This window comes from Mastomys coucha, unplaced genomic scaffold, assembly GCF_008632895.1.
Source record: "Mastomys coucha isolate ucsf_1 unplaced genomic scaffold, UCSF_Mcou_1 pScaffold20, whole genome shotgun sequence".
Taxonomy (NCBI): Eukaryota; Metazoa; Chordata; class Mammalia; order Rodentia; family Muridae; genus Mastomys; species Mastomys coucha.
The window spans coordinates 118,673,862-118,699,551 of NW_022196903.1; the positions used below are offsets into that span (position 1 = coordinate 118,673,862).

The 25,690-nt window shown below is 44.9% G+C and overlaps 1 protein-coding gene across 5 annotated transcripts in view; it reads left to right on the forward strand.

Annotated features, from left to right (window-relative positions):
- The window catches only part of Ano2 (anoctamin 2), a 328,395-nt gene that overhangs the window by 68,242 nt on the left and 234,463 nt on the right, over positions 1-25,690 (forward strand). For all 5 annotated transcript variants that reach the window (XM_031383474.1, XM_031383476.1, XM_031383473.1 and 2 more), the window contains 3 exons: positions 14,035-14,186; positions 17,231-17,285; positions 19,960-20,011. In XM_031383474.1, the coding sequence (XP_031239334.1) occupies positions 14,035-14,186; positions 17,231-17,285; positions 19,960-20,011 (259 nt within the window). The remainder of the gene's footprint in view (positions 1-14,034; positions 14,187-17,230; positions 17,286-19,959; positions 20,012-25,690) is intronic.

Here is a 25,690-nt window from a genome sequence, read left to right on the forward strand (position 1 = left end):
CACTCATCAAATGCCAGTATGTGTTTGAGCCAGCAGGAATTTCCCCTCTGCAAATAATCTATTAAGTTGGACTAACAAATGCCCATAATAAACAAACACAGAGGGGAGGTTTACTTATAAGTTTTTTTTTTTTTTTGATAAAACACAATTTTGCAGGAGCCACGTGTTTGAAACAGTCACACTATTTTATTGCTTATTTATTCACTTATTCGGGACACTGAGAATCTCTCTCTCTAGCACAGGCCAGCCTCAGACGTTCACACTTTCTATCTCAGCTGCCCGTGTGAAAAGACTGCAGGTGTGTGCCACCATGCCCAGCTTCTCACACAGATATTGATTGTCTCCATATTGCTCTGTTCTTCATCCTCTGGGCTAGTCTTCTTATTTCTAATACCTCTGATATAAATCTACGTGCCATCTTTGTTCAGAATGCCACTCTTCCCAGATGATGTATGCCTGGTCTTTTAGCAATACAACCCGTGTCTCAGTTTTGGGTAGAAGCTTCTAATTCTTTCTGGTAGAATCCTACCTCGCCCAATGCCATTCACTTCTCTTGTCCCTTTTCTTTGCCTTAGTTGAATAGCTGATGTTGCCTTCACTCTATCCTATGTGTGTCTTGCTCTCTGTTTTCATCTTTGCTGTCTGGTGTTTGGAAGAAGGTGAGCAAATGTCTACTCTTCATGAAGAGTAGTGATGGAGACTATGATCCTTACAGTAGAGAACTTAGAGGTGCTAGAGAACCGAGTACCATTCTCTGCATCCCCAGGGTACTGCCTGGCTTTCTTGGCTCTCCTCCCAACCTTCCTGCTCTCTCATGCTGTCTGTCCACCACCTACCTTGCTCTCTTCTCTGTCCTTTGTACCATCAGTCATTCCTTAATGCCTCTTGTTTTTCTGCCACCTTGACAACCTCCTGTCCAGACAACCTGTCCGAGTCATCCCTCCTTCCTATCCGCTCTGTCTCTACATTGTCTTTTCCCAGCTTTGTAAGGTAGCTTTGCATAAATGGCATGCCTGTCTCCTCCTGAGCTGCAGCTCCCATACATTAGCCATTTGGAACTTAGTTGTACTGACAGGACTTGAGTTTGTAAATGAGTTGACCTGGGCAAACCATGGTACAAAGCATCCATCTTTGGGGTCTCTCCTTTTCATTTTAACAGTCCATCCCGTCAGACATTCTATTAGACAAGTCCCAAGAACAGACGTGAGGCCTGGGATTTTCACTCATTTACTGTGTGACTTGAGGATTTTGCTTCCTCTTTCAGAGTTTCAGTTTCCCGGTCTATGATTCAGGTGTAATATTGCCCGTTGTTAACTTCTTAGTGGGTGATTTTAAGAACCTGGTTCTTAAAGGGTGGTGTGGAAATGCAAAAGTTTGTTCTTGAGTCTGTTTTTGTTCAACTATTTTTCTGTGCTTTCTTAAGTCTTAGTACCAGCTGGGCCGTGGTGGCGCACGCCTTTAATTCCAGCACTTGGGAGGCAGAGACAGGTGGATTTCTGAGTTTGAGGCCAGCCTGGTCTACAGAGTGAGTTCTAGGACAACCAGGGCTACACAGAGAAACCCTGTCTCGAAAAAAAAAAAACAAAAAACAAAAAACAAAAAACAAACAAACAAAAAAAAGTCTTAGTACTAAGTCAGCTTTCTTCCTGACTCCGGTCTCTTTGGAGGGCCTTGGGGATCCAGAGCAGCCCAGGCCCTGGTGAGCCCAGAACAGGGCCCAGGGCAACTGAAAGTGTGCATAGATCTAGGTAGAAGGTAGCTAATGGAGCCCAGCTATTGAGATCAGTTTTAGGCTATTGGCAGAACAGAACATAGCTCTGCCTAGAAAGTTAGGGATTGGGGTCTGGGTGAGGCTGTGACTGCTCCTCCAGGCTATACAGATAACTGAAAACACGCTCTCCTAGCATTTCCCAGACTCCACACAGGTGGACGGTTTTGGCATCTGTCTGTGGGTTCAGCCACATGGCCCCTGCTGTTCTCCATATTCATAGCATTTGGGGCCTTGTAGTTGGCCTCACAGGGGGTCTTAGAAGCAGATGAGAAGGATATCATTTGTGCTGGGTAGGATACATGTGTTTGTAAAAGTTAATCAGAGACTCTGATCCCAAGGCTGGGCTAGGATCAGTCCAGTTCCTGCAGTAAGGGAGGGCTGAGGATTGGGGAAGAGGTGTCATGGCAGTCTGCTGGAGGGCCAGCATTGCTCCTCTTAAAAATTGGTCTGGAAAGTGACTAAAACGAGAATAAGCCACTTTTGCAGAGAGCCACATCCTGTGGGTGGTGGGGATGTGGAGGAAGAGCAAGACCTGGTATAGGATCCGCTAAGCATTGTCCAGGTCGGTAACGGCTTGGATCATAACCCAGTAAGGTCCAGAGAGACCGGAAAGATGTGGAGGAAATCATGAAGTTGAGGTCTCAAACCTGCACAAATCCATTGTAATGTGTCCAGGGACTCAGAGTCCTGAGCACAAATATTAACTGGGAGGGGGAATCTTGGAAGGAAACATTTGTTTTCCAAAAACAACAACAGAGGGGCCTGCGTTTTGTGAGGGACATTCAACAGGCTCACACAGGAGGAGGTAGGAAGCCTGGCCTTCGGTGCTGAACAGTCTAGGCAGAGTCAAGATGGGTCGCGATAGGGGCAAATGCCTTATCTCTTCTGCTTATTTTGGAGGTGGTGCTTCTAGATCCCTGTCAGCGTCTAGGCCATCTCCCCGCGTCCCCTGCCCCCCATCCAGTAAATAGTGTTGAGTCAGACTTTTTTTTTAAAAAAAACAAAGCAGGGTTACAGATCTATATGCCCTCCATACATGAGTCACCTTGTAGTGGAGGGCAGGTGTAGGGAGCAGCATGTTATGGAAATGTCTGGCACAAGGCTGCACGTCTCCATGACAGCCGCCATCACTGTGGCTCCAGCTGCTCTCCGCTCCATGGCCATGTGTGTCAGGCTGCACAGTGGGCACTGGTTTGGGTGGCTCCTGTCCGCACTTTTCCTTTCCTCTTCCTTCACAGCCAGCATCCGCAGCACTGCAGGAAATGGGCCCAGGCCATTCCTTCACCAGTGCAGCCAGCAGCCCAGATGCAGAGTCTGTGGAGAGGCAAGAACAGATGGCCATTAGACGGTGGACTGGGAAGGGGGATTCTGTTTCCTAGGGAGTGGGGATGTCTGTAACATGGTGGTTCTACGTGTGGGGTCTGCTGGGCCTTGATTGGGAAAGCTTGTGGGAAGATTCACCACTCAGCAGGACGAGCTGAGAGAACCTATTCCACCGGGAAGTGACAGGTGAGACAAGGGAGAATTCTACTCTGGGCTCTGCTCTCAGGTGTGAATCTATGACTTGTCTTCTCAAAATGAAGTATGAAATTAGAGATTAGAAAATAAAAAAAATTACAAATGGCTCATTTTACAACAAAACAAAACAACAACAAACAAAACAAACAAACAAATAACAGATGAAAAAGACCTATACATTCTGGGGCACGTAGGGAAACCCAGGAGAAATAAAGATGATAAAAATTGAAACTAATGATGACAGATGCAAGTGAGACGGAATTTCCTGTTGAGCTTCCTGGTAGCTAGAGCTACAGGAACCATGGCTCATGCCATCTGTATGAGGAACTGTTGTGTTGTGGGAGTGGGAAGCACAAAGGTGTTTTTTTTTAAAAAAAATAATTAAAAAAAATTTATTGCCAAAGTATAACTTTCTTTAAAGGCTCTGAACAACATATAAGAGAATTACAGTTTTTCAGTTACAAGTTTATGTTTGAGGCCAGAATGATCTTTTTAAAAAAAGACCTATACATTTAAATTAAAAAAAATGTGTGGGGTATGTTTGTAAGTGTGTATGTGTGTGTGTGTGTGTGTGTGTGTGTGTGTGTATGTATGTGTGTGTGTGTGTGTGTGTGTGTATGCATGTAATGTGAGTACAGTGTTGGTGAAGGCCAGAAGAGGGTGTCATATGTCCTGGTCTGGAGTTACATACATGTGGTTGTATATTTATAATCCAACCATGGAGGCTAGGAATTGGACTTGGGTTCTCTAGAAGAGTAGCAAGCACTCCTAACTACTGAACCATCTCTTCAGCTCCCGGAGTAACCTTTCCTTTCTTTTAAAAAAATATAAAATTTTCATTAATTTTTTGAGAATGTCATACAACGCATGCCTTTGTTACAGTTCTATTGCTGTGAAGAGAAATCATGACCAAGACAACTCTTAGAGAAGAAAGCATTGTATTGAGGGCTTGCTCATAGTTTCAGAGGGTTAGTCTATGATCGTTATGGTGGTAAACATTGAAACAGTAGCTGATTTAATCCCAGCACTTGGGAGGCAGAAACAGGCAGATTTCTGAGTTCAAGGCCAGCCTGGTCTACAGAGTGAGTTCCAGGACAGCCAAGGCTACACAGAGAAACCCTGTCTCGAAAAAAACAAAAAACAAAAAACAAACAAACAAAAAAAACCAACCCCCCCAAAAGAAAAAGGGAAGAAACAGTAGCTGAGAACTTTACAAATGGATCCATAGGCAGCAGGCAGACAGGCACGCATGTGTGCACACACACACTGGGCCTGGCATGGGCTTTTGAAGAGTCAAAGTCCAATGACATAATTCCTCTAACAAGACCACACCTTCTCCAACAAGACCACACCTCCTAATCCTTTCAAACACTTTTGCTCCTCCCCCCCCCCCCCCCCCCCCCCCCCGTTACTAACCTTTGAAATACGTATACAGTATACTTTGGTCATTGTCACCCTCCTCACTCCTACCCTACATTCTCCCAGGTCTATCCCCATCTCTCCACCTCCTCAGCTTTGTGTCCCCTCTCCTCTCGTTTAATAACATATTCAGTCCAGTTTGTGCTTTTCATACACTCACCACTGGAGCATACTTAGCTTCCTGGGGTCCACATTCTTAAAGAAAATTGACTTTTTCTTCCCCAGAAGCCATCAGCCATCCGTAGCTCCTCAATACACTAGTGTTGGTTGACTTGACCTGTGCAGGTAACCACGTTGTTGTGAATCCATGAGTGTAGTGACCCTGTCATGTGCAGATGACACTGCTTTACTGAAGTCCTTTCTGACCCTTGGCTCTTATAGTCATTCCCTCATCTTCTACCATGCTTTCTGAGCCTTGTGCAAATGGGAATGTGTGTGGGGTATTATAGATATCCCTAGAATGATCTGTATGTGACCATTTCTTATACTGACTTGGGATAAAAATAGAGGATTTGATATTAAAGTGTAGCTCAGGGAGGGTTTTACTGCAAAATCACTGAAGCACATTTCTGATGAGCTAATGATGCAATTGACCTAATGGAGCCCATATTTTGAAGTTCATGTTCACAAAACAGCATTTATTAAAGAATGATCCATTTCTGCTTTTCCCTAACAGAAATCACATAGATGCTAATCAACATTTCATGATAAGTGTGAGAAAACCAGACTAAGCTTACATAATTCCAATTAAAAAAAGAAAGGAGCCTGACAATTTAATGACCTTGAGTCGCTCCTCAGGAGGGAACTATTGACTCCATTAAGCTTTATACATTTTTGGAAATTGTTCTTAGGTACTTATCACTGCCTCTCTAGGGACTTCTGGTTTGGCAAGCCGACTTCTCAGTCTTCTAGGATGGATTCCTCCTCCCGACCCTTACAGATCATGGTCTCTGTCCTGCTTCAGGGACTGTACTTTTCTGGGGACACAGAATGTCTTACTTCTCGGTTATTCAGATGTGAGTGTTAGCTGGGGCTCTCTAGTAAAACAGAAGAGAGACAGAGTGAGATGGAGTCACACTACATTATTTATGGAGGTTGTGGAGGGGGGCTCCCAAGGTCTTTAGTCAGTGAGTTGGATACCCTGGAATCAATTCAAGCCTGAGAATCAGGAAAACACGTATAATTACTAACCTAAATGTTGGTAGTGTCAAGACCATAAAACTGACATTCAGTTTAATTCTAAGGGCAGAAGAAAATGATCGATATCCTAACTTAAGGCACTCAGGCAGAAGGGAACACCTTTAGTTGTGGGAGAGGTTCCCTTTTCTATCTGGTTAGGCCACATTAGGGAGGGCAACCTGCTATATATACTTAGTTTACCGAGTCAATTTCTCACCTCATCCTCAAAGGTCCTTCACAAATATGTTCACAAAATGGCTTGACTAAATATCTGAAGAAGCCCACACATCAGTCCAGTTGGCATATGAAGTGAAAGATCCCAAGACTTGCTTTTTTTTTTTTTTGGTTTTTCGAGACAAGGTTTCTCTGTGTAGCCCTGGCTGTGCTGGAGCTCACTTTGTAGACCAGGCTGGCCTCGAACTCAGAAATTCGCCTGCTTCTGTCTCCCAAATGCTGGGATTAAAGGCGTGCGCTACCACCGCCCAGCCTCAAGACTTGCATTTTAAATCCCTTAGGAGTATAAATCTTTGCAATAGAGTAAATACCGGTGTAGAAAAAGTATACACAAGTCCCGGCTTTGGACTCTGTGAATGTGGTCCATTTGGAAAATGGGTCTTTATGGATATTATTCAGCAAAGATCTCAGGCCATCCTGGATCTAGTGTGAGCCCTAAATCCAATGTGCTTAGGAGAGAAGGGCACAAGCAGATGTGGAATTAGAGGTCTGCAGGGCAGAGGGCTACGTGAGGGAGGCAGCGACAGAGTGATACATTCAATCAGGGAACACGTGCAGACATGACATGAAGTCACAAGTACAATTTCATGGACCAATGATTAAATCACCTGAAATCTAAATATAAAATTTCCATGCATTGGATCAGTTGATGAAAGCTGGTGTGTATTATTTTGTATTACCTCACAGTATGAGTTGGTAAGTATGTGTTAACCCCATTTTGTAGATGAAGAAACTGAGTCTCAGCAGGGTTAATGATCTTATCCAGGGCCTCATAGCTTGGAGAAGAGGCCCAGGGACCCAAAACCATGTCTGCCCAACTCTAAAGCCATGCTCTTATTCTATTTGCTGAACAAACAAACAAACAAACAAACAAACTTGTCATTGGACCAGACTATGCAGTGAAGTCTGGAAGGGCACCTTTCAAGGTTTATTCTGAAGAACAATGCTCTTGGGTTATACACCGAGAGATGATGTAAAATATTCAAGCAGCATCATTGAATTTTATCTGGCTAATTAAAGCTTGTAGAGGAAGCCTTCTAGAGAGAAACATGGTTCTATTGCGATCTACATTCTTTCCTATGGAAGCCCTGCTAATGTTCTGAAGCAATGTTGTGTAGAGGCATTTAAAGAGATCCATCTAAGACGCTGTGGTCCCAGGTGGGAGACACGCAGGTTACAGTTCTTCTGTGGCTGAGGATTTAGTTCTGTGAGTGACTTAGTTTCACCTGCAAAGTAAGGTAGACAGAGCTTGAATTCTGTTTCACTTTAAATTCTGTGTCCCATGTGTAAAGCAGATGATGATTGATGAGTCTGTCTATCATCTGTTGAATCTTTCTGTCTGTCCATCTATCTATCTGTCTGTCTGTCTATCTATCTGTCATCTATCATCTATCCATCTATCATCTATCCATCTATCTAGCAACCTATCTAGCAATCTATCCTCTATTTCTCTATCTCTATGTGTGTATACATATATGTACACCATATATGTACATGTACATGTATATATGTGTATGTGTATATGTAGGTTTTTATTCTTGTTGCTTAGTGGAGAGTCCTGGAGACAGATTCTCTTTGGGTTGTTCACATTCTACTGGGTCCAGTTCTTCTATGTGTGCCTCTCTGCTCTCTCTCTGAGGTGAGCTGTAGTAAGTTGTTCCATTTAACCTGGCTGCCTGATCTATATCTACATCTGCTAAATCCCTAGCGCTGATGACATAGCTGGACCTCCTTTGAGTGCTCCTGCCCACGTGGATGGCTTTCTTCTAACAAGGTCTCTCTGTTGGGCCTACACAATCTCCTTGATAGAGACTTTTCTAGAACACAGAGTGGCTTCCTCCTTCATTTACGGAACAGACCTTCCCCAAAGCACTTGTTCCAGGTCTTAGAATGGCTTCCTGCTCCTCCCTAAATGAAGCAACCCAATTTACCCTTTGTGCCCCAGTCTCCATCCTGCCCTCCTCACTGGTCCTTTGTTTGTTGTAGCCTGAACCCATCTCTTCTTTCTTGAGTTCTTTGTCACTATATACTCAATGTTTGCCCTTCCCATTGGTGTTTTTACTCCAGAAACCTTTGGGAGTTATGCTTGGGTTTCACCTGTGCCCTAAATCTCTAGGATCAGGAACTCATATTTCTTATAAATTTCCTGAAAATAACTGTGTGCCATTGAAGTAATAGTTGCTCGATATGCTAGATTAATTGAACCATTAATACCACAGTGCTCTTTCTCCCTCAGCCCTAGAACATTCTTTTAGTCATGATCCTTAGATAGTCTCTCTACATAAGAATATATATCTATCTGTAAAGGGCAGGGGTTCATATATGCCTACTTTCAAATGATATTCAGTTATAGAAGCCACACACTTTCTTAGCCATTAGTTCCTTCATCAGATGGTGATCTATTTACCTTCAGCTCCATTTATCTCCTGACTGGGGATGGGGTAAGGAGGGACCTGAATGATGTGCTTCTCATTGCAAGCATGAAGTGGCTTCTGGTCAAGAGAATGGACAAGGACATCAGTGTACATGCTGGGGAGTCTAAACAGGTTCTGCCATCTTGGATGTTTGGTTTCCTTCAATTTTACTTTTTCTCTTTGCTCTGATCCATCCTCCACCCCTCTATTCATTCTCTATCCTTCATTCTCCACCCATCTGATGAACATTTCTGAAAATCAGTATGCCCCAGATGTTCTGCTAATGTAGTAGTGACTACAGCTGTCCTCTGGCCCTGATGACTTTTATGCGGTGAGAATTCAGCATTTCATGGCTAGTTGTAAATTGAGAGACACCCACAGGAAAAAAAAAGAGGGGCATATAATGAGAGTCAATGGGAAGAAACTCATTTAGATGAGGGTGGGAGAGCATTCGGGCTCAGCTCTGAAGGCTGGGTAGGAGCTCTGAAAATTGGGAGGGCAAATGAGAACTTTTCCAGAGACGGAAAGATAAACTCCCAGGTCCCAGGGTCAGAAAAAAACCCCGCCTGTGAGAGGAACTGAGAGGAGTCCAGGTGGGGACAGCACAGGCTGTGAGGAAAGGAGAATGAAACCGAAGAGGAAGCTGGGAGGCACAGCTCTAAGGGGCCTTGTCAGCCATGTAATTTAAAAAGCTTGGATTTTATCCCAAAATTTAAAAGTCAGCAAACATTCATTCATGTGTAGAGGACATGCTGACAACAGGAATAAAAACCATAAACGAATACAGGATTGGACAACAGAGAAAGAACTATTTATTTATTTATTTATTTATTTATTTATTTATTTAGGTCAGCATATCACAGTCTACTCGATGGCTACGGACAGGAAGCTCAACCTGTAGGCACAGGTAGAGTGGTGAAGGGCTGCTCCGTCTGCGGTTGTGCCCACCCAGACCTCCCTGCTGGCTTTAGGTTTACAGCTGAGACAGTACAGCTGAGCTCCTGGTCTTGCTTCCATTTTGGTAGGGGGATGGTTTAGCACTCGCGTGCATGGACAAATATGCTTATGGACAGTGAGCGAGGACAGATGTGCAACAGCCTAGAATTCTCAGCCCTGGTGCAGCACATGCTGAGTGTCTCTTTGGCACCACAGGGGCAGGGGGTGGGGGTGGAGGATGAAAACAGAGTTTTCAAGAGATGAGAGTTCTTTGCATCTTTGATTGGCTTCCTCTTCTCTGGCTGCATAGCCTTCCATCTTACTCCACCTGGGTCCTCAAGCTGTCTTTTCTATCTTGCTTCTCCACCTGGCTTTTGGAAATTAAAGAGAGCATGAGATAGTCTTCAGACATTCTCTGACTGTGGAGATGAGAGAGATGCTAGAAAGGGAGACATGTGGACACCAATGATTTGACAGCTGATGTGGTAACTGAGGAAAAACCAACTAACAGGCAGAAAGACAGGTAAACTGACTTTACATGATGCGCCCAGGTGGGGCAGTGTCCAACTTTATGCCTGGCCTGTATTCTTGCTGACTGATCTGTCCTGGTCATTTGCAGAGAGGGCTCCTTACAGATCATAGTAGGAAAAAGTGACCTAGGGATCAGTGGGATGATAGCATTTGTATCTTTTTTTTTTTTTATACAGAAGGAAGATTTATTACAGTGACTTATGGGCTTCAGAAAGTCTGAGAATCCATTAGTTGCTTAGTTCATGTGGCTGGACATCTCAGCTGGTCTTTAATATACACTGGAATCCCCAATAACATTTGTATCTTAACTTGCTATACATAGTCATTGTTTTTTTGGAGGGAGGACCTTCATGAATGTTCATTAAACTTGCCATGCTACCTCAGTTTTCTTATCTGTAAAGTGGAGAGAATGCCTTGTATGTTGTCCAAGAGAGGCATCACTGGAACCTTGGCTCCCTGTGTCTCAGCAAGGGACGTGATTTTAACACAGAAAGGAAACAAATAAGCCTTGGGACCACACTGATGTGCCCCTGTGGGGGGTGGGGAGATGAGGAGAGACAAGAAGGAAGAAAGAAGTAAGACAAAAGAAATCTCAGTGAACCCCTTAGACTGTGACAGTGGGGCCAAAGCACGCTTTTATGAGAACCACATTTGAGCCCAGGAATAAAAAATAAGAGCAACATACTTTAACGATTATTTATGATTTTAAACACATGAAAGGCACAACGTGTACCCAGGGAGGCGCATCGTGTACCCAGGGAGGCATAATGGGGAACAGCTGGCTAACATGTGTCTTGCCATTTCTGAGGATGTTCATAATTCTCTGATGTCCTAGAATAACAGTAATAATGATGCCACTGCTGATTATTATTAATAATAGAGAGCATTGAGTGTCTTTCTGGGAAGGTGAAATGAGACCCTAAGCCGTTGGGCTAAAAGGTGGACATTCAAGCTTGCTTCCTCCCCTGGGACAGACGATGGGGCTTTGCTGAGGGTGGAAGGCCATTGGGTCAAGGGAAGAGTCCTAGACAGGGCACCCAGGTGACCATCCTGCCCCTCTGAGCCTTGGTTTTCTCATCTGCGAGGTGAAGGTCCTGCTCCTCCCTGGTAGGGCTTGGCTGGGAAGCTGCTCATGGTGCAGGTGTTGAGCGTTCTGCTGAGCATGCTGCAAGGGGCACGGTCATTGTCAGAGTTCTTGTCACCCCTGCATATGCCCAGCACTTGAATCTATCAGGTACCAAGTTGCAGATCTCCAGGAGATGCCAAAAATGCTTGTGCCATGAACGTATGCTTCTTCTCCTTAAACGCTTCAAGTCGTGGTTATGCTAGGCTTGGGAAATACCTTTAAAGCTATTTAGCCTACTTCCCTCTTTTATGACTTGTTAAGTGGGTCTGGGGAGACTCTTCAGTCTGAGCCTAATTACCCATCAGTACCGAGTAAACCAGTGGTCACCCAATGCCCCAAGAATGATAGGGTTTTTCCATCTGGCCCCAGGAAATAAGTGCCATTCCCACTCCCTCCAGATGGTTCTTTCTCTTAGATGGAGTCATTTTTCACACCTATGCAGCTAAATGCTCAAGAGACCTCTGTGGCGCTTTGAGCAGGGTCCCCTCTTAGTGGATGGGCTCTTGTCTTGAACCCCCTAGGCTTATATTCCTGCCTCTGTAGCTCAGGGAATCTGAAGGGATTTACTTGTGTTCCCTGAGTTCTCAAGGCAGGGACCTGGAGCTACCCCAGCACTCACCTTGTCTGTTTTCTCCTGCTGCTGTCAGTGCTGGGCACTGTCTGGGAAACCATTATACCCTGCATTTGGTCTGGGTATGCAGGTTTTCTCAGGACTGGTGTCTGTTAGCCTTTCATGGAGGGAAATAAAAGAGTCTCAGTGAGTGGTGTGTGTGTGTGTGTGTGTGTGTGTGCATGCACATGCCGCGTGTGTGTAGGCACACATGTACTTAATAGGTATTTATACACATTTACATATACATCTGCAGATTAGTTGAAATATACTATAAACTATTAATAGAGAGTTCCTCAGGAGAAAAAGGTAAGACTGGGTCAAAAATGAAAAATAAAAACTTTACCATTTAGTTAGTGTTTTCCTGATTTTTTTTTTAAATAGCAGAACTGCATTAATTTATTTTAAATGAAAAATAAATAAAAACGGCTCAGAGGATATAAAGTGGTTCTCAGTCAGTTATTGGCTTCAAGGACTCCCCACCTCCAAGCCCACCCCACCCCCACTGCCTATCATATCAAAGACAAAATGAGCAAGAAGGTGGTTCTTTGGTTGAAGCTGAAGCGCACCTCACGCACACCAGTGACAGGCTTTCCAGAGTCCCCCAGCTGAAAGGGTTGCCACCTTTCCTGGAGCCTTAAAATCCTCTGCACACCCTTGGCTGCCATTTTCTCAGCGCACCCTCATGCATATTCTCTGCAACTTGTAAATAGCATGGCAGAGAAGAGGACAGACTTGCTTCAGAATGTCCTGCATGCTGGCTCCTGTTCTACTCATCACCGCAGCATGAAAAAACTGACCCAATTTCCGTAGCTTAATAGTAACTTAATAGTACCATAATACAATTTATTTAGTAGCTTAAATACACTTAGTATTTTTATTACTAAATCATTACTAAACAAAATTTATGTAGTAGCTTAATAAAAACAAAAGCTGTAATGTAGGCATAAGTAGTCAGAATTGAGCAGGCAAGAGTGACTTTGTGGTCAGTGGCTTGAGCAGAGCTGACGTCAGAATTATTTGACTCCTCTCGGTGGCATCCCAGGGGCTGTGGTCTCTTGGTGGCTTGAGGTTCAAGGTGGGGGTTGTTTCCATACCTGCTGTTTGCAGAGAAGTTTAAGAGAGTCTAGCTAGGTGCTTTCCCCTCTCTGGGGACTCTCAGGACATTTTAGGACATGAAAAGATTAGAGTGGAAGCCGCTGATCTTATAGGATGGGCTGACTGGTTCCCTTCTGTCATATTTTACTCATCAAGTGGCTATAAAGCCCAGCCAGGTTAGGGAAGGATTGGGGAGGAATATTCTTTCTGAAAAAAGAGAATTACCTGTGGAAAGTCAGTATCTATCATCAATACATCCCAGCGTTTCTGAATTATAGCACCTGTGCTTCAATTACTGCATTTACAAACCCGAAAGTCTAAAGGCTATCACGGGCACTGGGGGGACGGCTTAGAGGATAAGAGCCCTAGCTGCTCTTCCTAGAGGTCCAGGGTTCAATCCCTAGTACCACGCGCACAACCGTCAGCTGCAGATCTCATGCCTTCTTTTGGCTTCAGTAGGCATCGGGCACCCATATGGTGCACAGACACACAGGCAGGCAAAACCCCCATAAAATAAAAACAAATAAACATCGAAATAAAAATAAAAGCTATCATGTAGGCATAAGTGGTGTCTGCAGCATAAACAAACAAACATATGAACTATAACTATTAATGATCATTACGATAATATGTCTGTATATTACTCAGGTCAGATGTCATTGAATGTTTAATATTTGGGGGAGGGGTCTGGGAAGGTAGCTCAGTTGGAAGAGTGTTTGCCAGGCAAGTACAAAGACCTGGGTCCAATCCCCAGCATCCATGTGAAAAGCTTGATATGGCAACACTCACTTGACATCTCCCTGCAGAGGAGACAGCTAGGAGGATCCCCATTGTACCTAACTGGGCTGTGTGGGAATCAGAGCCAACTGGTGTCAAGCATCTAGTATTTTCTCTCTTATAATTCTATATGCATTTATCCAGTGGAGGTATGGCGATTGTCTCATGGCAGGCCTGTGGTTTCTGTAAGATGGTGGGACAGTCAGAAAGTTTGGAATCTGTATGTTTCTTTGCAGAGGACACCCACCTCCACAGCATGTGTCACTGAGAGGGGCTTCTGAGAAGCAATGAAGAGAAAGGAAAAAAAAACTTCTTATTCTCCCCACCTTTTCCTTTGCTCAGAGTATTTTCCCTGGGGACCCCTACCCCTTGGTCATTTTCAAGTGTTACAGGTGGCCTCCTGTGCTTTGTTTTTTCATAGATGTACGAGATCAAAGCAGGAGGCAGCATTGCAAAGAAGTTTAGCGCCATTCTGCAGACGCTTAGCTCACCCCTGCAGCCCAGAGTTCCTGAACACAGCAACAACAGGATGAAAAACCTCTCCTACCCATTCTCCAGGGAAAAAATGTACCTGTGAGTATGGGAGCCATTAGGGCAGATGCATGAGAGGGGGTGGGGAAGGACCTCCAGTGTCACTCTGTGCCTAAGCCTTGAGACTTGGGACATGATGACCCTGGGGCTTGGGATCCTCTCCAGGTGAAACAGTTCCTATGTTCCTGACTGCCTTTCCTCTATGAGGTTATTCCAGACAGCCCTGGACATTCATGCGGGAACATCTACCTGCTTCTTGGCCACTATATAGGCTGGATGGAGAGCCAGGGGACAGCCAGTCTTGAACTGTAAAATTCTATGAGAAGGAAAGTGCTTATCTTCCATGGGGATGTCCCTCTGCCAAGCTCATCTGATTAGGTTTTGGTAGTATGTGATACAACAGTGAGAAGGTGGAGGCAAATTCTGGATTTCTACATACCCATTGCCAACTCGTGCTCTCCTTGATTCTGTGGAAATGTTCTCCCTACCCAGGAAGAGTGGATAAAGATCTCTTTATGTAGGTATGGTCATTTGGGAAACTTATAGAAGAAATGAGCATGGTAGGGAAGTGGGGAATGAAAGAGGCAGCATCAACCACACACAAGGTGCTCTGGTGAAAACCCATCTGGGGTGATGGGGATTGAATGAAGGGGCACAGAGGCCAAGAAGACGCAAAGATCCATTAGTTTTAGAAGCAGTGTTTCTGTGCTCATTAGAGAATGCCTCTCACTTATATGGCCATGATTGACCATTCTATGAGTGTGCATATGCTGTCACAGCAAGTCCCCACCTCCCACAGTCACCTTATAAGTATCCTGCTTCAAGGTGAAAGCCAAATTTCAAGGCCAACCCAGGCTCACACAGACATAGGAGACACAGTAAGATCCAGCACAGCATCCCTTCTTCGAGTTCGTGGATGCTGCAGTGTGAACATATACACTGCTCTCTACCCCGTCTTATCTTCCTCCCACTCCTGCTGAGTCCTTTCTTCTTCCCAGCAAGTTTCTTTCACACTTCTTTTCATTTTTCTTTCTTTCTTTCTTTCCCTTTCTTTCTTTTTTCCTTTCTTTCTTTCTTTCTTTCTTTCTTTCTTTCTTCTTCCTTTCTTTCTTTCTTTTTTCCTTTCTTTCCTTCTTTCTTTCTTTCTTTCTCTCTCTCTTTCTCTTCCTCTTTCTTTCTTTCTCTTTCTCTCTCTCTTTCTTTCTCTTTCTCTCTTTCTTTCTTTCTTTCTTTCTTTCTTTCTTTCTTTCTTTTTCTTTCTTTCTTTCTTTTGTGACCCAGTGAGTTGACTCAACTATGGGTCAAGGGTTATATAACAGAGCATAGGCAACTAGCCAGCAGTTACACCACTGAAGAAAATGGCCCCCCACCCCTTTTCAGTAGCTACTAACTGTGAATGGCTCCTCAGGAAGAATGAGGCTTCCAAAGCCCCTCCCCTATCTACAATGGAATGTTGAAGGGCCTAGTCTTGTGAGGTAACTACAGCTGCTGTGATTTCATGGGTGCAGTGGACGACTGTAATGTCCATAAGACAATTTCTCCTCCCCCTACTCTAGTCTAGTTCTAACAGTGTTTCCTCTTCCTCCTTGTCCTCTTCTGCTTCTTCCTCTTTCTCTTCCCCTTCCCCCTTCTTCCTCTGAGCCTTGGAGTGGGTGATACAGATGTTCTGTCAGGGTGAACATTTAAGAGACACTTATTTTTATTCTCAACACTTTTTACCACTTACGAGTCTCTACATTGACTTCCAATTACTAAAAAAAGAAGCTTCTCCGACCAGAACTGAGTGCCCTTAATCTTGTGTACAAACCAATGTTTAGAAGCCAGTTTGTCGATATGTCTACTTAGCAAAGAAATAGTAGTAGGTTACCCCTACTCCTGGGGGTATGACCTACCCTAGGGCCTATAACCTTTCCAGCTGTGAGCTTTTGTCTAGGTTTACAATACCAGGGAAATCTAGTGAGAAAGGGATTGGTTACCTCCAGGACAGTCACACCATTATTTCACATCTTGCTTGGCAGATCAGTGTATCACATAGGGTCCACAGTTGGTGAACCTGCTGATGTCTTTGTCTCTGGCTTCTTCCATGCTTCCTTTCCCTTCCTTTCCATGGGGATGTTTGCCCCTGAGCAGCTGTCTCCCCCACATTTCCCTTTGTTATACTTTTGCTATCGTTTAAGGCCAGTGAATAGCCAATTTCTTTTTTTAGAAAGTTCTGTTCTTCCTAATCAGAAGTCTGATCTCTGTCCCTGCCCTTGTGAAACCACAGTCTACACAGAGTCATGCTTCACTTGGCACCAGTCACTGTGACACATGCGACTGGTATTCCCAGAAGAGTAAGGAGAAGGTCCAGTAATCTGTGTCCTCAGCAAGGATCCTGACATAGGGAGCATTTCATAGGTGCTGTGGGGACCACTCAATAGGTGCTGTGGGACTTCGTGTTTTTGTTTTGAGATAGATTCTTGTTGTCTAACCCAGGCTGCCCTTGAACTCTAGATCCCACTGTCTTTCAAGTGCTTTGTTGTTATTGTTTGTTGTTCAATATATGAACACTTACAGGCCCTTCATAATTGAGCTTGGTATCTCCTGATGGAATGACAATGAGAATACAAAATGGAATTTTGAAAGACAAATAGTTATGATTCCAATACCCCTAAGATAGCCCTTCCCCACCATTTCACTGTCTCTATTCAGGCATAGGTATATTTCCCATCTGCTTTAATTTTGAAAACTTACCATGGCATAATATTTTCTATCACAAACTTTCTATTTACAAGCTTTTCATAATTACAATTTTCAACACCTTCATGATAATTTTTCATATCAACTTTGAAGTTGAATAACTTTGTACTGGATTTTTTTATATTCTTCTTCTGCTCATTTAGTTTCATTATTAACAATTTCTACAAATAGTTTTCAGAACTCCTGGCTCAAAACAACCATCCATGCCATGTGTCTTGAGTGTGTGAGAACTTTCATGTTTTGTCATGTTACTCTCCAAAGGTTTGCCCTGGGCTGTGGGGACAGTGGTGTCAGGGTAGGGTGGTGAAATGGGTTGGGTTCACCATTTGCTTTCTTGGATCCTCTAGGTACAACATCCAGGAAAAGGACACCTTCTTTGACAATGCTACTCGGAGCCGCATTGTAAGTAATGGGTGTACTGGCTTAGTAAAGGGTTTTGGGAATGGTCGGGCATGTGGGTGGCAGGGCATTTCCTTTCCCTTCCTGCTAGCTCTCATTATTATTTGCTTGGTGTTGCCTAGCAACTGTAAGGCATCCAAGAGCCTCCCCATCCCAGTCGTACAAGAAAGAGCAAATAAGTTCCTTGTTTGCTAAGGCTTGAGGGGATGTAGCTGCTTATGAACTCTCTAAGCAGATCTGTCTTAGAATCTCAGAATCAGAGGATGTTAGCGATGGTAGGACTTGATACCAGTTAAGGTAACTCCTTGGCTTACGGATAAAAAAAAAAAAAACAAGGCTTTGAGAAAAAAAATTGCATTAGAAAAAAAATAATATAATTGTTAGTGTCTGAACAGGGCAGGAGGTGGTCCTGGTTGCTGGGTTACTGTGCCTCTCTATGAACAGTTTCTCCTTCAGCCCTATGGCAATGACTCATGTGAACTTATTACACAGGAAATGCTAATTAACCAACTTGCCCAATAATAAAACAGATAGCCAACATTCCTGACTGTAGCTTGCCTGTCCTTCCTTCCCTCCTTCCTTCCTTCCCTCCCTCCATCCTTCTTTCCCTCCTTCCTTCCTTCCTTCCTTCCCTCCCTCCCTCCTTCCTTCCCTCCCTCCTTCCTTCCTTCCCTCCTTCCTTCCTTCCTTCCTTCCCTCCCTCCCTCCCTCCTTCCTTCCTTCCTTCCTCCCTCCCTTCCTCTGTCCCTCCCTTCCTTCTCTCTTCTTTCCTTTCTTTTATCCCAAAGGTTTTAATTGTATTGGAGTTTGATTCTAATACACGTCTGTGTCTGTCCTCTGTTGTTGTGACCCCATCTCCAGACACATGCTATCCTCATTTACCTACCACTCTATTCCCTGCCACTCTAGAGAACAAACAGCCCATTGGCAGAGGAAGGCCAGAGGGAGCAGAGCATGCTAGAACTTACTCCCATGGAGGAAACATAGAAGTAACCTTTCTTAGGAAAGAGCTTCCATGCCCAGTGCTGAATAAATATGGGAGAGAGACTTAGAAGGACTGCCCATCTACCCGGTGATAAGGAGGCTAAGAAGGGACAGGGAACAGTAACTGAGCATTTCCAACACACACAGACACATGGCCTTTACTCTTGCTTTCAAGATTAAAAATAAAATCAAAACCAAGACCAAACAAATATAGTCAACAACAACAACAAAATCATCATCTTCATGCCATGTTTTAGGAAGGATATATTTTTTTAAATGGGCATATGATTTCTCTTCCCTTCCTATGGAAAAGGGTGTAAACTTCCTGTTTTCTTTGATGCTATTATAAGTCAATTAATTGCCAACATGACTTGGCTCTCAAACCAAGGGGGGCTTACAGGGTGTGGAGATTAACTGATCATTGCAAAGTGCTCGTAAAATAATACAAGGCCATATAAGTACTGTTCCTAATTATTATTGTAATTGAATTACTGCTGTATTAGAAGCAGAATTAAACACTCTTGAGCCCCATTCTGCTGGAAACTATTTATTTGCCACTCCCTCTAGGTCTGTGGCCGGAATATAGGAGTGTGAATACCGGCGATGGAGCACATCCCTCGCTCCTCCCTCCCTCTGGAAGCTTTTCTTCCCTAGATTCTGCCTTTTCCTTAGTCTACCCCAAAACACAAGAAGGGAAAAAGGGAGCCTTGGGTTTCATCCTGACCGCCTGGTGTCATTTGTGCCTGGTGTCTTCCTGGTACAAATCCGTGACTGTTTTCTGTGCCCCCTTCTTCATTGGCTCAGTCATTTGCCTCCTTTTGGATAAGATACCCTAACTTGGTCTGGCTGAGGCTTGGGACCCACGAAGAAGTCATTAGATGGCTATCACTGAGCTACATATGCCTCAGTTTCTCGGAAAGGAGTAACCCTCCATGTGAGAGGTAGTCTTCGAAGTAGTCATGATGGTGCAAGTGTTGTCTAGATCTTTTAGGTTTGTGAGACTTGAGCAGGTTGCCCCACACTGCCCACTTCCACCGTGGAAGGAAGAGGTTATGATCCGGCAGGGTGAGAACTCAAGGACAATTTGGGCCAGTGAGACTGCTAGGCTAGGCTTTGCTTGTTCACACTAAGCGCTACCGTGTCCGTTGCCTTCCAGAGCTTTCCTAGGCCTCTGACCCGGTGCTCCCAGCAGAGGAACAGATCTTCTGATGTGGGTTCAGGCCCCTACATCTGACGGCATGCCCTGTGATTTCCCAGCATTCCTTGAGGCTCTCCTAGTTAGATGTGCCTCTGACTGGAGGAGGAGGAGGCACCTTCTCTGAGGCTCCCATACATGGGAGGGAGGCAGACCCAGACACTTCCTACAGGGCCCCCAAGAGGGCTGTGTATCGCAGGCCGCCTCTGTTTTCCTTCCCTTCTGCCACTGCAGCCAATTTATAGCCTTTTATTGATTCATTTCTCAGGGTGGGGTGGAATGAGGGGTGTGTGTGTATGTGTGTGGGGGGAGTTACATTCTTTGCTTCCTCAAAACACTCAAGCTTGAATGGGTCTGACAAGGAGACCGCGAGCTCTGCATATGCCTGGCGTCCTTTCCTCCCAACGAGGCCTGTGCCTCTGTCCCAGACAGCCTGCCTCACAGGGTGGTGACGCACATGGTCCCGGCATTCATCGCTCTGCCGTCCTTCCCTTTTAGGTACATGAGATTCTGAAGCGGACGGCCTGCTCTCGAGCCAACAACACGATGGGTAAGGAGCCCTCCCACGTGGTGATCCGTGAGGTGGTGAGGGGCTGGAGGCGGCCCTGTCAACACCTTCCTTGGTGGGCAACAGGGAGAGCAACAGACTCACGTCCCACGAGCAAGGGCTGCATCAGCTTAGGCTAAGCAACCATTCTGGGCCCTAGAGCAGAGGTGCCTACTATATCTCTTGTCGGGGATGTTCCCAGACCTCCAGCTCACCAATGGTTGAAGGCGGTCCTCGCCTTTCCAGTTCTGCCTACATCGTTCACTCTATCCATACCATTCAACTGCAACACTCTTGTCCTAGTTTGCTCTTGGTTGCTGTGACAAACACCATGACCAAAGCAACTTGGGGAATCTGGGGCAGTAGGTCAAGGCAGGAACCTGGGGGGCAGGAACTGAAGCAGAGTCCATGAGAGAACCTTGCTCACAGGTTTGCTCTGCGTGGCTTATTCAGCTACTTTCCTTATATACCTAGGTTTGCCTGCCCAGGGATGACACTGGTCACAGAGCCAGTCCTCCTACATCAATTAGCATTTAAGAAAATGCCTCACAGATGTGCCCATAGGCCAATCTGATGGAGGCAGCTCCTAAATTGAGGTTCCCTCTTCCCAGGTGACTTTAGCTTATGCCGAGTCGACAAAACTAATGAGCGAGCACACAGTGGCTTTAAGTAACCACAGCCAATTTTCATTTACTGTTTTCAGGAGGAAAAGTATCTTAGCTGTGTAAAAGGGGGTCTAACTCATTCTATGCATGAAGGAACTTCTTTCTCCCCAAGAGAGGGTGAATGACTAATGTAAGACTGGACTCTGCCCCGAGATTCCTATCTTGACCTCTGGCCTCAGTTTCCCTCCTCCTGCCCAGGCTGCTTTTGGTCATACAGCAACTTTCTCTTAAAGCCAACATTCTCTTCACTGTGACCGGTGGAATCCATTCACCCTGTAGAATGTTTTTCAGATATGACTATTTCTGTTCCTTTGGAGCAAAAGTCGAAACATTTCAGAACATACACACTAAGGCAGGCAGTCTGGTGCTAATGTATTACTCAGAGATGCACAAAGTGGCACAATGAGCTGTGACTGCCCCAATTTTATCATTGCTCATTCCCAGACAAGTACTGATTCTCCCATAATGCTCTTTGGTGCTCCTACTAACCTCAGTCTCTTTCTTGCTTAGTCTCTATACTCATGACTTTGACGCACAGACAGTGAGCCCTGGAGATGTGCTTAAACCATCGTCGATACCTTTTTATGCTCTTATGCACCTGTGCCCCCTATGCACCTACACACCTATGCCTCTATGCAGCTATGCTGTGTACTTATGCTCCTGTGCTCTTATGCCCTGATGCACGTATGCCCCTATGCTCCTATGCAGCTATGCACCTATGCCTCTATGCACCTGTGCACCTATGCCTCTATGCCTCTATGCACCTATGCACCTGTGCACCTATGCCCCATGGACCTATGCACCTATGCCCCTATGGACCTATGCACCTATGCCCCATGGACCTATGCACCTATGCCCCTATGGACCTATGCACCTATGCCCCTATGGACCTATGCACCTATGCCCCTATGGACCTATGCACCTATGCCCCTATGCAGCTATGCACCTAGATTTCTGCTTTGCACATACTACTCAGTTGACTTTATCTAATGAATTAATTTTAAAAAAATGTCAAGCTTATTAGTTCCATAGCAATCACGGGTGAGTTTCTGACTGTGTTCACAGAGAGTGACTTAACCTTTCTACAATCCAGTTTCTTTTGTGTGGGATGGAGATCATAAAGGTATCTTTCAGAGGTTTTGTAAAGATTAAACAGGCAACTGTGAGTTTGCTCTGTGAACTGGAAAGTCCTTGAAAGCTAGGGCTTTGGGAAAGGGTAATCCCCAGGATTATTGGAAGGTCACAGGAAGCTGGCTGCTTGGGCAGATTCTGTTTTCTTTCTCCTTCTAGTATTTAGTGTGGGTGTTGTCTCAAAGTCAAACATCTTTAGGATTTTGTTGTTGCCCAGTAGTGCTCAAAATCCGACTTTCTTCTTAGACATTTAAAAGCATCTATTTCGAGTACCTGCCATGTGTCAGGTGATGCTACAGAAGTTGAGGAATGCCACGATGGACCGACCTACTGTCAACCATTGAGGAGGCCTGTAGCGTAGTCACCCAGTCAGATGTGCAAATAGATAATTATGAGACAATGCAGCAGGTGCTGGGTATAATTACAGACACAGCGAAAGAGGAGCACCAAGCAGGGAGCTCTTACCTTCCAGATCTGCTTCTCAGGATCAACAGAAATTATCCAGTATCAGGCTCCTGGCTCCTGGAGACAGTGGTGTGCTGGGAATTCTCATCAACTACAGATGGCACAAAGGACACAGGAGACTTACCCAGGGCTACACGTTGAGTTGAAGTTGTTATAAGTAGACCTCGAACCTGGCTGTCCTTACTCTGATGCTATTCCTACTGCCTTTGAAGAGCTATGGACCAGGGGCAGAGTCAGGAGGAGGAGTCTGAAAAGCCAGTTAATCGCATAGTAGCTGCTGCTGCTGCTACCCTCCCTTTGTAAAAAGGGGTGGTCTTCTCAGCAGACCTGGAAGGCTATCTCTAGCGATTTGACTTCTGCCTGGCCAAAATGAAGCCACTGGGGCTCCTCAAACAACTTACAAATTGTCCCTGACAGATCCAAAACAACTAAGAACACGATAGGATCCGAAACAACGAGGGATGTAGTAACACTGCGGAGCTCTGAGGTGATGTGGGCCTCTGAGCCAGGGGCTGTACTTGGATTTTCTTGCCTGCCTCTCCAGTTCTATTAGAGGCGAAGCATACATGGTTATAAGTGACAGACATTTCTTCAGAGCACCTACTGCCTCATAAACAGGAAAGAAAAAGAACAGGATTGTGTTTGGCACTGTAGGCAACCCCCTTCCCCACCCAGCTCCTCGGGTGTGGGTCTGGCCTTCTGGACAGTCCATACGCTCATGATCCATGTCCAATACCTTAGTCTCTTTCTCATTGTACTTAACTGGAACCTTAGGAAGTGGACATGGCAATGAGGGTAACTGCAGTTCAGCAGCCCCACCTTGCCCCGCTCGGTCATCACGTTTTCTTCTTTGTAGACAATACATTTTTATTGATGCTGGCTTTTGTAAATCACCAGCCTATACATGACCAGCCTGTACAGATTTTATTTATACTTCTGCCTTGTTCCACAAACATTTCTGAAGGGGCTTACAAGGAAAACAATAAAACAAGCCTAATATAAATAATAAATTGAAAAAATAAGAACCAGGAGAACACACAAATTAAAATTGAATGTCAAAACTAGGAGGAAAAGATAGAATATACATACCCAAACCATAGGCTCTAGGGTTTCTGTAGTTGTATCCGAAACTTAATCCTGAGCAAAGGGAAGGGGGATTATGCTCAGTCTTGTGGCTGTCCCCGCCTGTGGCCACATCCTTTGGATGGAAATCTTTCCCAAATCAATCACACAAATCTTGCTTTCTTTCTTTACTAACTGTGGTTGGTCCTGCTAGATTTCTATGATCAGATGAATGAATGGGGAGTGTTCAGGTCATGTGGCCATATGCTCTACAGGAATTCTCTAGACGAACACATGGACAAGCTTTTCTGGATAACCACTGAGGAAGAAAGCGTGTGTGTGTGTGTGTGTGTGTGTGTGTGTGTGTGTGTGTGTGTGTGAGAGAGAGAGAGAGAGAGAAAGAGAGAGAGAGAGAAAGAGAAAGAGAGAGATATGTGTGTATGTATGTGTGTGAGAGAGAATGCATGTGTGGGAGAGAATACGTGTGTGTGTGAGAGAGAGAGATAAAGAATGTGTGTGTGAGAGGGAGAATATGTGTGTATGTGTGTGAGAGAGAGAATGTAAGAGAGAATATCTGTGTATGTGAAAGAGAATGTGTGTGTGTGTATGAGAGTGAATATGTGTGTGTGAGAGAGAATGTGTGGGAGAGAGAGAATGTGTGTGTATGTGTGTGTGTGTGTGAAAGAGAATATGTGTGTGTGTGTGAAGGAGAGAGAGAATGTGTGTGTGGGAGAGAGAGAATATGTGTGTTTATGTGTGTGGGAGAGAAAGAGAATGTATGTGTGGGAGAGAGAATATGTGTGTATGAGAGAGAATCATATGTGTGAGAGAGATTATGTTTGTGTGTGTGTATGAGAGAGAATGTGTGTATAAGAGTGAATATGCGTGAGTGAGAGAGAATGTGTGTGAGAGAGAATGTATGTGTGCGCATGTGCGTGTGCGTGCGTGCCTGTGTGTGTGTGTGTGTGTGTGTGTGTGTGTGTGTGTGTGTGTGTGAGAGAGAGAGAGAGAGAGAGAGAGAGAGAGAGAGAGAGAGAGAGAGAGAAAGAGAAAGAGAAAGAGAGAGGGAGAGAGAGTCCTTGTGGGTTATCATTGAGCTCATTTACCTTCATTTCTTGAATTCTTGGCCTGGTGACCTCCTCCCTCAGGCTGTGCTGTTCCTGTTTTCCTGTGCCATTTGGGAGACAGACAAACAAATGCCTTAAAATCCTGGTAAAGAGAAATCGAAGGAGGGGTTGCTGCCAGGATCCTGCTGTGGATAATGCGCATATCATCAGGGGGAGTAGATTTTATGAGCTCTGCATTAGCTGTTTATAGATAGTTTCCCTTGCTTCTGGGTGTTCTGTGCTGGGAACTAAGCAGGTAGGAGATCTCTGAACAAATAGGGCATTTATTGCAGCCAAAATTCATGTGTATATTTGGACGTTTTTCAAAACATTTTTTTAAGTCTTTAGCTCTTTCGGTCCATTAGATGCTCCACTGTAAGGAGTAAGTCTAACCAGTGTTACCTAATCTCACAGATAATTACTGACTGGGACACAGTGGGGAATTTAGGGCCAGAGTTAGAGGCTCTTCTCTAGTTTTCAGTGATCAATCGTCAGTGGAAGTTATCAGGAAGCGTTTCCCAGAGGTCTTTGAGCACCTACTATGTATTGTTCAAATTCTGCAGTTGGATAATATAGTGGTGAGTTAAACAGAAACAAATCTCTCTTTTGGGGAGTTGACACTCTAGTGAAGGGAGATGGGAAATAAGCCAATGCATAAACTGGACAATATGCCATGTGGTGACATGCATTTAAAGGAAAAGTAGCCAAAGAAAGGCACCGAAGATGGGGGTGCTTTACATGAGATACACAGAAAGAGACTTCCAGAGGGATGTCCAGAGGTAGAGGCGATGGGTTAGGGTGAGGCTGCCCTGGGAAAGTCCCTGATTTCAGAGTCAGTAGATACCCTAGAAGCAGAAGTGACCCATGCAGGATAATCCAGGGTGGGCATTTAACCACCATTCACAGAAGCCCAGGGTGGATACTGAGAAGTGCCAGGAAGGATGCAGCAGTCTGAAACTCATAGTGGCAAAGCTATCGACGTCTTTAGACTCATAAGGAGACAGAAGCCCTCTGGGTCATGGAAGGAGGGTAGAGGACTCTCCTTGTGCAGGTGACTGGACAGAAGGCCTGGAGAATACATCCTTCCCTCCATCTTTCTGAGGGATGGAAGCCACAGACTATGCCAGTCTGCTCCAATCTGTAGTAGTGGGGAAGGGCAGAGGTATACTGAGAAGGCTAGATGGTAGGCTCCCTGCCTGGCATGGATGGAATAGTAGGTGCCTCCCAGCTCTGGGATGAACAAGTTGAGAAAC